Source organism: Perca fluviatilis, chromosome 7, assembly GCF_010015445.1.
Source record: "Perca fluviatilis chromosome 7, GENO_Pfluv_1.0, whole genome shotgun sequence".
In the NCBI taxonomy this organism is placed as follows: Eukaryota; Metazoa; Chordata; class Actinopteri; order Perciformes; family Percidae; genus Perca; species Perca fluviatilis.
This window is the reverse complement of record NC_053118.1, coordinates 9,660,625-9,675,650: the sequence shown is the minus strand read 5'-3', so window position 1 is coordinate 9,675,650 and position 15,026 is coordinate 9,660,625. Positions and strand designations below refer to the sequence as shown.

At 40.6% G+C, this 15,026-nt stretch overlaps 1 protein-coding gene across 2 annotated transcripts in view; it reads left to right on the top strand.

Moving 5' to 3' along the window:
• Positions 1–12,356, top strand: part of grik2 (glutamate receptor, ionotropic, kainate 2) — a 305,612-nt gene extending 293,256 nt beyond the window's left edge. Inside the window, exon 17 of one of the 2 annotated variants that reach the window (XM_039805547.1) lies at positions 10,326–12,356. In XM_039805547.1, coding sequence (XP_039661481.1) covers positions 10,326–10,579 — 254 coding nt within the window. In that variant the 3' untranslated portion in view covers positions 10,580–12,356. The remainder of the gene's footprint in view (positions 1–10,325) is intronic. The other variant, XM_039805548.1, reaches the window with a different exon arrangement.
• The last annotated feature ends 2,670 nt before the right edge of the window (positions 12,357–15,026 follow it).

Sequence of the window (15,026 nt, the reverse complement as noted above, 5' to 3'; positions counted from 1 at the left end):
TGGAAATTACCCCTAAGTCCCACACTCTTCACAAACTGCTCCAACCAGCTCTATTGTAGTCCAGCCTTCCATGACAAACGCGCATTACTTTGTAACACGTTATAATGCTCACCTAGCTGCTAGTGTGGCACGCCCTTAAACCAAGCTAGTTAGAGCGGAGGCCTGAAGAGTTCAGATAGTTGTATCGCCATGTCCAAGAGAATTAAAGCGTTACTTATGAAAGACTCATTTGTTAACATTTAAATAATTTACCACTCTGAAACATCTTGCTCCAGTCTAGTTTGCAAAGCCGGGTTGTTCTGCCTGTGTTTCGGGATTAGACTTGGGTTCGAACATGTACGGCTGAGCCGAAGCCATAGGTTACCGGCTGAAGCGGGTTTGTTTTGGATCGCACTAGCTTGCTTGTCAGGCAAGGCCGCCCTACTCTGCTTCTGATTGGCTAGTAGTCCTTACCTAGGTACCGTGCATGTGCGATTCCCAACAAAGATGGAACAGAAGTGTGACTCTGTCACTCTGTAGCTAAAACGAGTTCAACACACAGGGTGAAAAGAGGAGCTGCAGCAATATGCAGTACGACATAAATATGGTGTTTTTTGAAAATTAAACCACGTAAACCTATTCTGGTACAACCTCTAAGTACAATGATGAACCTGAAAATGAGCATGATATGAGGTCTTTAAGAATTCAAACCGATTAATCAATAATCAAAATAGATGGCAATTAATTAAGTTGAATAACAGTTGATAACTAATCAATTAATCAATGCAGCGCCACTACACACCTTTACTTTCAGCCTAAAGGACAGACACTTCCTGAACTGGCACTGGATGTTGGAATTGTATGTAAGTCGTGAGGTGCACAATCGTCCAATGAGGAAGTTATTCCTTCGATGCTGGGCTTCATGGTATATGGTTGGCCAATGACCAATGACAGGTCATATGACGTGAGTTAAACATTGTCAGCCATTCAATGACAACTTCTGTGTGGTACATTCGGCAGGGAGTCGACAAGAACAGGCCGAACACAACACAGATTTAAGTCTCTGTGAATCTCCTGTAGACACATTTGGGCAGGCATTTGCAGGTAGCCAAGCCCCTGAAGGCCACATCATCTGTTTGGAAATCACATGAATGAGCACATCTCTCTTACACATGAATTTCATCCTTGAATACACATTAATCTCTTTTGAGCCTTTTGACAGATTCTGAAAGTATTCGTGATGGTTGACAGGTTCATAGTAGGTGTGTCTGAACAATGGAATACACATACAGTTGTATTTATTTTCTTACATCTGATATTTCTGGACAAAAATAATGGACTTGGAGGGTAAAGTCATTTAGTGTGGACATGGTCTAGATCTCTCAAGGTTTCTGCAGTTGTTGAATCCTTCTTCACTCGTCGGTATATACACAAAAATATGCATGCAGGTGGACATGCGCACAGACGTTGAATTTCACGGTTCATCCATCGAGCAAAATGCAGATCGCACTGCACCAAACGTGGATGACAGCTCAGAGGAGCCCACAGATTAGACAAACCCTCAAAGCAGCAAATCATTTACTGCCCACCGGGGGCCAGAGACACAGAGTAAATTGAGGATTAAGGCTGATTTATGCTTCTGCGTCGAATCTACGCCGTACCCCCGCAGACCTCTCTGCGTCGCCGCAAACCCCCCTCAGAGCCCTCCGCCGTAGCTCGACGTGCACCTCCAAAAAATTTTAACTTTGCGTCGAGGCGACGCAGACCGCAAGGACTGTGATTGGTCAACGCGTCCTGTGTGTTGACAGTCGGTGTTTCAAGCAGCCTACTGTGGGGAGTTGCAACACGCTAGTTCACTGACATCAGCTCTGCAAATAAACTCAGACATATTTTGGTTACAATGACGGGGTTATCCGTTTGTAAAGTGTCTATATGTCGGTAACGTTTTGAAATTAGCACTTCGCCAGCAAGCAGTACTTTATGGGCAGTTGTGCTAAAGTTTGCTTGCTAACATAACATAAACTAGCTAGCAGACACCTCGCAAATAACCTCAGACTTATCACCCCCTAGCGTTATGGCGGTGAAATGCACCGGGATGCAAAGCAATGCCGACGCAGAACTCCAAAAGGGTCACGACGCCGTAGGAGCGACGGCATGGAGTTGACGCAGAAGCATAAAACAGCCTTCACAGCGCAGCCGTGCCCCATCCCATTTGCATCACATCTTCACATCTGCTCCTTCTCCATTCAAGCTAAACGGAGCCCATTAGTTCACTCTCACAGGTGAGGGACCTTTATATTTTGGACCTATAGAGGGCTGAATAATAGGCCAACAGTGCTCATTTAAAATTGACACTATTCCAGATTACTATTTACCTGCTTTACAAGGGTATAACTTTGCATTGAGAAGTGGGGGGTGGGACACAAAACAGGGGGACTGGGGGTCCTCTGCCAGAAAAATGTTTTCAATTTGAATCCCATTTTCAGCATTTCTACATACATTTAGGGACTATGGTGCTACAAAATCCAAAAAATAATTAAGTTGATCATAATGACAAATTCTGCCAGAAAGAATAGTACTAAACTATGTATAAGAAAAAGACTTTCTTTGTTGTTTTATTATAGGGGCGATCACCAAGACTTGACAGAATCATTTTATAGTCAAAAATTTAGATCAGGCCAGTGTAAATAATGGCATGGACTAAATGCTTCCTTTTCCTTCGATGTCTGCTCTCAGCGTTAGATTTACGACCTTTCCATTCTCCTCAAAGCGGGCAGGCTTCCCCTTTCCTCTGAGCGATCCCCCATTGCTGCGCCTGATTGTTGAGCGTCATAAAAACTCTGTAATCCAATGACCCTAAGCAGCCGCCATCAATCCAGCATGCCAGCAGCAGGCAGCCATGATGGCAATGTGTCCCCTGAGTGCGAGCAGAGTGGGCCCAGTGTTTCCCAAAGCCTGGAGCTACATGGCTTTTACTTGTGAAAACCTGCCATGCCATTTCATTTAAAGCGGGGTTGGAGGAATCAATAGTTGTAAAAAGGTGGTATATTTCAGGGTGGCTTAGAAAATCAGCAGGTACACGGTGATATATTTTTGTAGTCATTTGTTATGTTAGCTGCAGCTGTAACATATAACTGCTATTGTGGTTTCCAAGTTTATATCATAGTGGGTAAATATTTAGTGGAGTGTGTGCATTATTTTTACATAACTGCACAGTTCTGAATTACCATCTGCATCACTGTTATGATGTGCAATATATTTAAACTAAATGCTACATACACACTTTTTGCAGGGGGCACATATTACATGATTCCATGATTTTACTGCATTATGGATGCTAAGAAAATGTTAAGATTTGGAAGGACTTACTTTTAGCATGCAAAAATCTAACTTTTCAGAAAAAAATTGTGTATTAAGGACAAAAGAAGCACCGGCGAACAGTCATATTCAAAAAGCGATATTACAAAATTTCATTTTAGCCATTTATTTACTATTTTATTCATATATTGCACTACTTTTGTGAACCCATGACTGTGGTAAATTCATTTCAAGCACCCAAAACAATTGAGTTTAGGTTTCTTTTCACAAGAGATTTGAGAAATTTCAAAAAGCGAACATCAACAACTTTTCAGCTTTAAGGCCAAATTATCTCTTTAGACATTGCCCTGGAACACATTTGGGCCTCAATATACAGAAAGCTGAGTTTGTTCTGAACATTTTGATATGAAACACATGGGTATCAGGTTATATGCAAATGTCCTTAAAATGTGAATTTAAAACGAAATGTTAAAATGCCCTTAGACCACAGAGGGTTAATGTAAACTTTTCATACAGAACTTACACTACTTGAAGTTAAAGCAGCAGCTTTACAAAGCTAATTGAGAAACCTTAAATATAATAATGGTGGGTTGTTGTTTTTTTTGCTATGCCATAAGCTAAATGTAGTATCAGCAAAACCTAACTGCAAAAAGTTCAAACTGGTGTAATGTAGCATAAGGAATGCATGCAACTACGATGATGCAATCATTTGCATTTAGCCAAATAGGGTGAGAAAGTTTGTGAAATGCTGATCCAAAACAACTACATGTGTCCATATTCAGCTGCATTTCCACCATTGCTTTATCCATGAATGGCATTATCAATGGTCACTGAGTAAGATTAATAGTAAGGATAGGGCTGGCTTTTAGGTTAGTGCCTGAATTAGCCTTTGAGTGATTGTAATACACACTGGAAGACCTCACACCCAATCACATTCACTGTGTCTCCTTCCCATTTGTATGCAAATATAACATGGACAGTATACACTGGGCCACAGCGCTAATGATGGCTTACAAATACAACTGAACACTATGCGTCACAATAAATTCCTCTTAACTGGGAGCACACACGCAGTGGCTCTCCATGTAGCGTCTCCAGGAGCAGGACTGTTCCATTCCTAGCTGCTAGTGTTGTTTCAACGCAGTATTCGCAGATGCCACAGTAACTTATGAGAAAAGAGGAGAAAATGTAAAGGAGCAGCAGTTTAATTGGGCATGCATTCAGCGACAAGGAATTTCAGTCTGGTGAGATACAATGTGCATCCATAAGTGATGATATTCTATTGGCCTGTAAAACCCACCGTGCTCACTGAGATTGTGTTTACGCACATGTGGAGATGCTTGTCGGGGTTGTGTATGTGCATGGATTTTGTTCTGCACAGTACTGTATGACTGAGATTCAGCTCGCGTCTTGTGTTTGTGAATCACTCTACCACAAAGCACACTGATTATGTTTACGTGCACACTACAGTTATATTCCACTATTATTCAGAATATGACAATATACCAAATTTGATACAGGTCATGTAAACAGCATATTCCGTTTGGATATTCTGAATAAGGCCTTTTATCGAATTTAGCATTTTCTGATTGAGAGATGTGAGATATGCCGGTATTATTCAGGTTTAAAAAGCATTCTTTGGACAGGTATAGAGCGCATTTGGAATATGTGTCTTAATTACTGTTTTTACTGCAGTTTCTGGTTTATGGCCTCCTGCCTATTTACGGCTTGTGGTAGATATGCATGCCCAAAAGAAAAGAAGGAGAAACAAAGCTACTTTTAAACATTATGAAAGATTTGTATATCAGCAGGATTTTGGATATGCACAAACATTGCAATGCTGACTTTTTCACGAAGATGGTTGAAGGAATAAAAGGGAGATGCTGTGTTCGCATGGTTGAACAAGTCGACCACTGGTGGAAAAACTTAAAACTGCTGCATGTAAACGGGAATATTATTGGAATATTCACTTTCAATAACCACATAAACAGCTTAAAATATGCAAAATATGTTACAGAATATTTCGTTCTGTATGACAGGTGCAATATTTGAAAATCTTTTCTCTGAAATTTTGTATTACATTTATATCTACATTGATGTCAAAACCTAGACTTTCAAACATGTCATTTATTAATATGCATTCGTGTCTAAATGACATATAAACATATTTTCCTATTCTATTTTGCCTGGAAACGCTTCCAACACGCTCGTGTCTTGCGTGAAAAATAGGCGTCGGTTCTATTTCTAGCAGGCACGCGTCTCACGCCGGCAGTGTGTAAGCTCTAACCTGTTAACATGGGAGCCGAAATATAAAGTGTGTGTGTGTGTGGCGGCCGTGACTGTTCATTCAAAACAATGGCGGAAGTTGGGCAGACGGTTATTTGTAGCCATAGTCAATCTTGAAACATTTTGAAGATGTGTCTCATTCTCATGTTCATACTTTGTTTTGTGGAGACTGTAGACTTAGTCTGGACGTCACAGCTAAAACATTTGTTTTGAGGATCAGTTTCCCTTTAATGGGAAAATACAGTATGTGGATACATGTATTCATTAAATGATGTATGAATCTTTGCATTGGTTACGTATTTGCGTTATTCATATCGAGTCAGGATCTATACAGTGAAATTGTTTGGCATGGTGTCCAGATGTTTAGCTACAGTTGTAATAATCATAGTATGCGGATAGGCTGCAATTGGCAATATTTAAATGACAATCTGTGGAAATCCAGCTGTTTCAAGTTAAGTTACAAAGTGGGGCTGGAACACACAGCGTCTCATTTCTCTTCAGTGTACTCACCACTCTCTAATTCAGTTCAGGATCCTGATTAGTATTTACCAACCAGTTTACCCAGCTAGTTATATTTACTCTAGGCCTAGTCTATATCATTGACGTTTCATTTCCTTGATTGCTCCGTTGCTGCCGGAAATTTCGCCGGATGTCCCTCTTTTTGGCTAGCCTCGTGAGACCGTCCTGATCTCGCGAGCTCCAGTTATCCACTCGCAGATCAGTCTGGCATCTTGAGATAGAGAAAATTTGGAGCCGTTCGCCAAACGACCGACCAATTAGCATTGGTTTTGAGGCGGGTTTAGGTGTGACGCAACGAGAAGCGTCTATCGCCAACATAGGTGGTGATAGACAGATGGTTTATCCAATCAGCTAACCAGTATTTTCAGACAGCGGTAGCCCTAATTCTGTTAGCCGCTTGCTAATGTTTTTTTCTCTTGGATCCTTCTTTTGAAATATGGACCGGGAACCTGAAATGGTGCCTTTTATTCGTAAATTCTCATTACACAAACAGCAAATATCCTTTACCGACATGTTGCTTGCTTGCTGAGCTAACGCTGAGCTACGCTTCGTTGATCCGATTGGTTGATTTGGCCTGTCTATCACCAACATAGGTGGTGATAGACAGATGGTTTATCCAATCAGCTAACCAGTATTTTCGCCCCTTCCCAAAAGTTCTCCAACGGTAAATTCCCAGATGGATATGCCGAGCAAATGCGAAGCAATCCATCTGGCGGAATCAGGTTACTTTTCGGCCAAATGTCCATCACCTTCTGCTTTCTTCGTGTTGGCGTTCTAAACTCTGGTGGATTTATGAGGACTATGGTTAACTGCTCCTCAGATCTCTGCAGGGTAAATCCAGACAGCTAGCTAGACTATCTGCCCAATCTGAGTTTTCTGTTGCACGTACACAACAAGTTCCTTCCTTCCAAAGGCTATTTTGCAGAGGCACTGTTGCTGTTTCCAGAGCTTAGCACCGGCCATGACGATTGTGATTGGTTTAAAGAAATGCCAATAAACCAGAGCACGTTGTTCTCCCATCCCGGAATGCTGTGTGAACTGGCTAAGGTCTGGCAGTGCCAGTCTACTGTAGTCCTCAACCAAAATAGTCTTCTGAATTGCAGCAAGTAAGCAAGCCATCCAGATACATTTGCATAAAACAAGATTAGACCTTTTTGCTCCACATAAAACTATAAATGTAAGGTAGTAGCCTTAAGTAGGCCACTAAGCGGCCCTATAACGCTTTTTTGTACCTTCCGAGACACCTTAGTTTACACTTGATCTGTGTAGGTCGCTGTGTTTGTTTAAAACGGTATGTACTCCGTTAAGGGGATGAGGGAACCAGCCTTCTCTGTGATAAATTGATGCACTTCACACCTAACATCTAACACAACACAACGCAGAGTATCGCGGCAGTGCTGAGAGGTACCTCCATGCGGCAGATGCACAGAGGGAGTGGGTTACATAAACACAAACCTGTGTATGGTTTTACTGATGTTAAGATTTTAGCTGGGAAGATTTTTGAGACGGAATGAGAAAAAAGACAGAATTGGTTGTAGCAAGTGCCTCTGAACGATACATGTTTACTTTCAAGTGACAAAGCCCTGTCGTGGCCATGGTAATTATGACGGGAGCAAAAGGGGAAGTCAGGGGAGGTTATTCAACACGCACATCCGACTTTAACACAGGATACTGCTGTTCTTTTCCTGTTTCGACTCGTCAGTTGATGTTGTTTTGTAAAAAGCATGACATGACATCATTTCATAGTCTTATCCACGTAGTTATGACTGTAATCACCACAATTATCATTTTAACACATACCACGATGTTTTCCTAAACCTGACCAAGTAGTTGTGTGCCTCAACATAACCAAATCATAACCATAGCATTGTCACGTCATAAAAGAGATTGATTTCTCAACATTTTAACAATAACAATTTTTAAACAGTTGTGGATGCCACAGAAAAATGAGACCGCCTGCTGATCAGAAATCACTTCATTGTGTTGTTCTCGAGGACATGGACAAAACATATTTTGTGTTTTAAAGGGATACGCCACAGTTTGTTGAAATAGGGCTTATCACGGTCTACCCTGACTGTAGATAGGTGGGCCAACGCATTTTTTGTCTCAGTGCAAGTAATTAGGTTGTTTTTTTGTCTTTTGTTGGCTCACTTTTACTCACAACATGCTACATAGGATTCCATTCACTACGCTAAGCTAACTAGCGGCAGCGCTGCCGGTGTTGCACCGGACTAAAACGATGCATGCACAAAAAATGCATTGGCCCACCTATCTACAGCTAGGGGAGACCGTGATAAGCCCTATTTCAACAAACTGTGGCGTATCCCTTTAAAGGTTTTGTAGGCAGCTAGGGGTTTCCACTCAATTCATTAAGAAGTTAACTTGCAGACACTTGGATTTTACTTAATTTTGTAAGTAAGTAACATCATATCTTCTTTTGGTCTTGTCAAAACAACATCATTGTTTGACTAAACTCTCCACTGGAGGTCCACTTATTGTGGTAGTTTTGACTGTATCACAAGGTCTTCAGCAAATTAAGTTTGCTTAGTTGTCATGGAAGTATGCATATCCATATTCTACATTAGTTCTGGCTTGACAGTTAATTTTTGACCTTGAAAACCAAGAATAGCCAAGGCCAAGAATGAACCTATTTCCAAAGTTCATTCTTGCATAACCATGGAATGATAATGCATGGTTGTATTGCTGTTGGAAGTTTCATTTCCTGTTCATTTCCAGTCTTGTCATATCAACCCACCTGTACCTTCAACAGCATTATCATGCAGCAATGACAAACCTTCTAAAGCGAAACACTGGTATGGTTTAAACACAGAAAACAAGATCACTAGGTAGGCTTTGTTGTATGCTTGTGTGATCTTCGTTTTCCTGTGAAAACTATCCATGCCAACACTACATGACATGATGCCACATGGCGAAACAGCACTGTCAAACACTGAAAAATAGAGAGGGATATTGTTGGCTGCCAGGTATACAATGAATTTCAAAGTAGTTTGATAGCTAAACATACAATGGTGTACCAATTCAGTCTGAACTGAGCATCTGGTATTCAGGTTCAATCCCTGGTCAGTTGGCCCTGTTGAATACAGCTGGCGGTGTTGTTTGGTGGGAACCCATTTGGGGATGATGTCATTGTCAAACTAGTTATTCCAACTGTTTGGTATCTACACAATCCTTCTCTTTCTGTCTTCAAACTTCTCTGAGTCAGAGTTTGAGCAGCAACAAGAGTTTGGACCATCTGAATTGGGGAATAAGATAAGAAACAGACTAGAAGCCTTGGTAAAGTGCAGCCACAAGACATGTTGCTTTGCCTCAATGAAAAATGGCACCACTGTAATGCTACCATCCTGATCTCTTTGCCCATTGTTGTGTGTCTGTATGTACAAGAAGAACAACCTAGTGTCATTAGGACAATTTAGTGAGGCTAGTAGTAGTGTGCCTTTATGCGTCTGCAGTTTGCATCCAATTGCAGAACCTGCATCGTTCGCTGTTTTCTAACTGCAACCAGGAACATAGTGTTTTACTTACTACTTTACTTATATTTGCCATGACCATGGTTTTAACCAGCCTTAGCCTGACCAAAGTGTCATAGCCATGTGCAGATAGTATAGAAAGCAAATCTTAAAAATGTTGAAGTTTTACAAGACTAAGACTCCAGCAATGCTAATGTTAATATGCTTACAATTGCAATGCTACCATGCTGATACTAAGCAGGGATAATGCATAATAACATGGTTACCATCTTATTTTAGCATGTTACATTAGCTAATTAGCACTAAGCACAAAGTACAGCTGAGACTTATGTTTGAAATGTAGAATATCTTGCAATGCGTCATACACTGTATGCATACAATTCCTGCATGAGGAGCAACAACCACACGTTCACCACTGATGTATTCTGACACTATGTTGAGTAATTCCATGCCTTTACACTCTACTACACAGCCTATAGACCTGCACCTCCCTCCATCATACTTCTATTCTTATTCCCATCCAGCATTCCTTTCCATTCCCAGCCTGCTTCACTGTATATTTCACTATTTTCCCCTATGGCAGCTCTGAACTGCGGTTGTGGGGTGGTGATGGGGGGAGGCTACAAAACAAGGCTGCCCACAGGGGGAACAGGCTTGTTCACTTGCCCATAATATTTGGACAGGGAAAGCGGCCTGAAACCCATTCTGTTCTCCTTTTTCTATTTCCCTCTGCAGAGGTCCTTTTGCAGTGCCATGGTGGACGAGCTGCGGGTTTCACTCAAGTGCCAGCGCCGGCTCAAACACAAGCCCCAGCCGCCCGTCATGGTGAAAACGGAGGAGGTCATCAACATGCACACCTTCAACGACCGCAGACTGCCAGGGAAAGAGACCATGGCCTAAAATGGGAATCTCAATCACTTTTTCACCCTCTCTCCTGCGGCGAGGAGGCGTGCAGAGACACTGGGGAAAAGGGTGGGGGTAAATGGTAAGGGAGGGGGGTGGGCAATGCGTTGTAATGTTCGACAGTTAGGTTATTTTGAAGGTAGCGCAGAGGTGCTTGGGATATATTGACTAAATGTCATTCTTGTTTCTTTATAAATAGCTAGGGATAATAGATTCAGCAATATTTCCTGTGGAAATAACTTGAACCTGGGTGAAATTTCAGCGAGTTACCTCAGTACTCTTACCACCTTAGCAAGGCGCCAAACTACAGATGCCAATATTTTCAAAACCCAGGCGTTGAAGACAGAGGGTCTGGGAATACATTCAAGGTGGGACAGAGTTGGTCCCTTAAATGAAAAAGAAGAAACAAAAAGAAACTAGGACCTATCATCTTTAGCTGCTGCTTAGTCGGTCTTTCACTGCACAGCTCAAAAGAGGTTGAGCAGCGCCAAGAGCATCTCGGAGATTATGAGATAATAAAGAGAATCTAACTGGGGGAAAGGGGAGAAAGGATTGTTTATTTTCCAAATTTGTGAATAGAATGACTGCACAGGCTCTCAACCCTCTCGAATTAAACCCAAAGCCCTGAAGAGGGAAGGAGAGCTCCGCTGTTCCCAAAATGTACAGAGGGACATTGCTTAGTCACATATATTGATCGCATCAAAAACGGATATACTGTATATCATCCATCAGGCAATAAGTGATATCATTTATTTGTGTTTCAGAGTACTAACACTTTAAGTCCTTAATGTAGGGTTTGGAGGGGGGTGGGGGGTGTTATATGGTGAAGTACAAGTAGAGAACGGAGTAAGGGCAAAATAGTGAGCTGTTGATGCATCAGCCAGTTAGTCACTTTAAGACGATTCTATGGAGGTACACACTCTTAATGTCAATAAGGAGGAACCTTGGAATAGCGTGGGCACGACTCACCAAGTCTAAATTCATAGCAATCACACCACAACACAACACAAACTCTATTTATTCAAAGTATTTATTGTTTTATTTATGAAACTCCTTATTTATTATGTCTACGGACTTGATATTCACTACTGCCGTAATTACACCTCACTTCAACGTATGGGTATACACAGTTTCTTTACATTTGCTCAGTGTCACGTCTCCAGTTTCATTTTGTACTCCTGTGGCTTTTTTTTTTCTTTTCTTTCTTCGGCGGTAAAGCTCCACATTTACTTGTGCAAATGCAATTTCTATGAAAAAGTGTTTTTGTACGAAGAGAATCAAAATTTTGTAATAATTTTTATCAACACGAAAACGCACCATGAGGAGTGTCATTCATGGCAGAGGGGTGGTACTCCAGGCTGGGTAGTTCAGGAGGCTTTCCTAGACACTAAACAGACACACACACACACACACACACACACACACACACACACACACTAGTACTACTATTAGTACAGAGAATTCTGGTAAGCATTCGTGACATAATGTTGTTTTGGAGAAGAAGAAAACATAAACTATTTTTATCATGTAAAGGAATCATATTTAAAGAAAGATATTTTTACTTCACATGAAAGAAGAGTAATGATGATACTGGTTAGAGCAAATATACACACACAGAAAGGGAGGAAGACTGCTGATGATGCTTATTATTCTACATCCCCGATTACTGATAGACTGCTAGACACCAGTGCTGAGCAATCGTGTGTACATGGTTTTAAAATGGAAAAAGATGTATTAAAAATATTAAATAAAGAACACTTAACTAATTTTGAACTTGTTGTGAAAACAAAATGGAGTGCACACAGTTTACCCTTTGAAGTTGATGCACAAGTTTAAAGAAAATAATAAAAAAAATATTCACAACTTTCATCTCATCTGCCTCTTTATTGAATGTTAGTGCATGAATGAAACATGGCAAGAACAGAGTGAACACAACAGCACTTAACATTTTATATTGTAGAAAGTCATAAGAATTTTAGTGTATATACACGTAAAATACATAGCGCCATTTTAATAATGCGATAGAAGCTGGGCCTTTTTTAGATAACCCTATTAAATAGTTAAGATTGTTGGGTCTTTGTAAATTATAGAGTGTGGTCTAGACCCACTCTATCTGTAAAGTTTCCTGAGATAACTCCTGTTGTGATTTGACAACATAAATAAAATTTAATTGAAAAATTGGTGTAAAATTAAGAATTGGTTAAAGGCATGTCCTGCAGACCCAACAATTTGTTTACAACAACTTCCGGATAGAAAACTCCTGCCTCCAGTACATAAAATGTAATAGCACTGAGCAAACAGGGATGAAGAGCACCTGGATATAGTCTCATCTCATTTATCTAAAATGAATTTAAACTTTCACTAACCTAACGTGAGTTTGGAGACCTAATTTACATGTTGAGCCACAGACTAAAGACAATGACACCACCCAAACTAGGGAGTCAGTCCGACCGGCTGTTCATAAGGCTAGATTTGGTCTATCAAATACGCTAGCAAAGCAACACAGTGCAGAAAATAAGCACAGCAGAAACGTCAGATCGGTCGGACCACCGTGTTTAACTATAAATCTTTAAACGTTACAGTTACGACTGAAAATGACAGCGGAAAAAAAATCACCACCTGTGTGGCTGTGCAAGCCCATACGTTCAATAACTATAATAAAAAATACATGGTTACAACAATGCTTCAAACAATTCTTGATATGCCAATAAAAATAAGGTCTATAAATATTTGGCATTTATCTCCAAATGTGCGATAAAGTGCGTGTTAAAATGGAGCCCATATGAGCAATCATTTTCAAGAACCATGGGCCCCATATTGTTTTCACTAACAGTTTGCAAGCTTATTATTGGGCCACGATGGGCAATAAATGGGCCCCATTTTTCCCTTTTTAGATAACCCAGTTAAGTTCAACCACTGTATAAAAATGTGTCCACCATTAAAATATGTTCTTCACATGCCATTGAAATAGTTCATCAGCTTCAGAGTGGGCTAAAATGGAGCCGTTATGAGCAATAATTCTCAAAAACCATGGGCCCCTTTTTGTTTTCAATGCCAGTATTGTATGTGTGATAATTACTTCATCAAGTTGGACAACGATGGGGCCCCGAGTGGGATATCTCTAAGATGTTTAAACCTTTAAATAATTAGTTTGTAACCCAAGTCATTAACACAAATAAATGAATAACAAAAGGGCCCATGTGGGTCTTAGAATGATTGCACATATAGGTCCCACTTGTATCCCCCTTTTGTGAATCACACGGGGCAGTTTGGTGTATTCTTATTCATGTTTCATTTCTTTCTTAATTTTAGAAACTGATGCTGGCAAACAAATTGAATAATCAATACTGTTTACAAATGGAACTAATCTAAAAAGAAGACATCAGTCTCGGAACATGTCCACTGCAATTTTAAAAATAAAGAGAAGAAAGTGATGTGTGTTGCATATCTGGGCTGATTTGGTTGTTTAGTTGTGTATTTTTCTCAATGCATAACTGCATCACAGATTATCATATCACAACACTTTACACTGTACCCATTGTACTATTAATCTGTTGATTATAGATTTTTATTTAGATACATTTTCCAAAGCGCTATAAAACCATATGTATTCCATTGTCCTCTAATACTGTTGAACGCATTTTTTCAGCACTGTGAAGTGGTTACGTGGTTGGAAATTTGCTCATAAAACCACCTCACTCAGCAGAGACCAAACCACTTGACAAGGTCGCTGCGTAACCAATCCGTGACCTCTGTCAGGGATTCTAGTCAATGCTAGCCACAATGAGTCAGCAGAATGGCAGGCAATCAGATTAAAGCGCCCATCCTCCTTGCCCTGACCCCCGAGGCGGCACGGATCCGAAGAGAGGAAGCTGTGGGACACGCAGCCAAAGATTACATTACACACATTTGTACTTAGTTGTCTGTCCTGCTGGTCTGGAGAGGACTGTGCCCTCATCTGCTTGACCTCAGAGTTTGGCTGTTAACTTCATGTGTGTCTGGCAGCAGAGTGACCCAGGCATTATAGCTCCATCAGTGCATATTTGTGCTGTTTACAGCTAACGGTGCTCACTGACCTCTATGATCATGTTAGACCGTTGGTGAGAGAGCAGGGCGGCTCCTTCTGTCAGGATGAGAGATACAGGAGCTGCTGAATTTCATGTTCACATCCAACTGAAATATATGACTTTTTCACTCTCCATTTTCGCCACTCAAGTTGCTTATCTTGCATTGTATTTTTACTGCAAAATGCTATTACTAATATAGTCTATATCGACTAGGGTTGGGTACCATTCACATTTTTTCGGTACCGATACCTGAAATTTGGTTCTGGTACCCAACGGTACCTTTTTTTCGATACTTTCCCTCTGTAATAACAAAAAATAATTTCAGTTGTAAAAATAATTCCAAACCTATTTATGCTTTTTACTTAGACCATTTTGTTATTTATTTAGAACATTGAACACTCCACACAAAATAAAACACCTCCATCTCTCCTCCCTAACCCATCCCTACAAGCTATCAAATTAAATA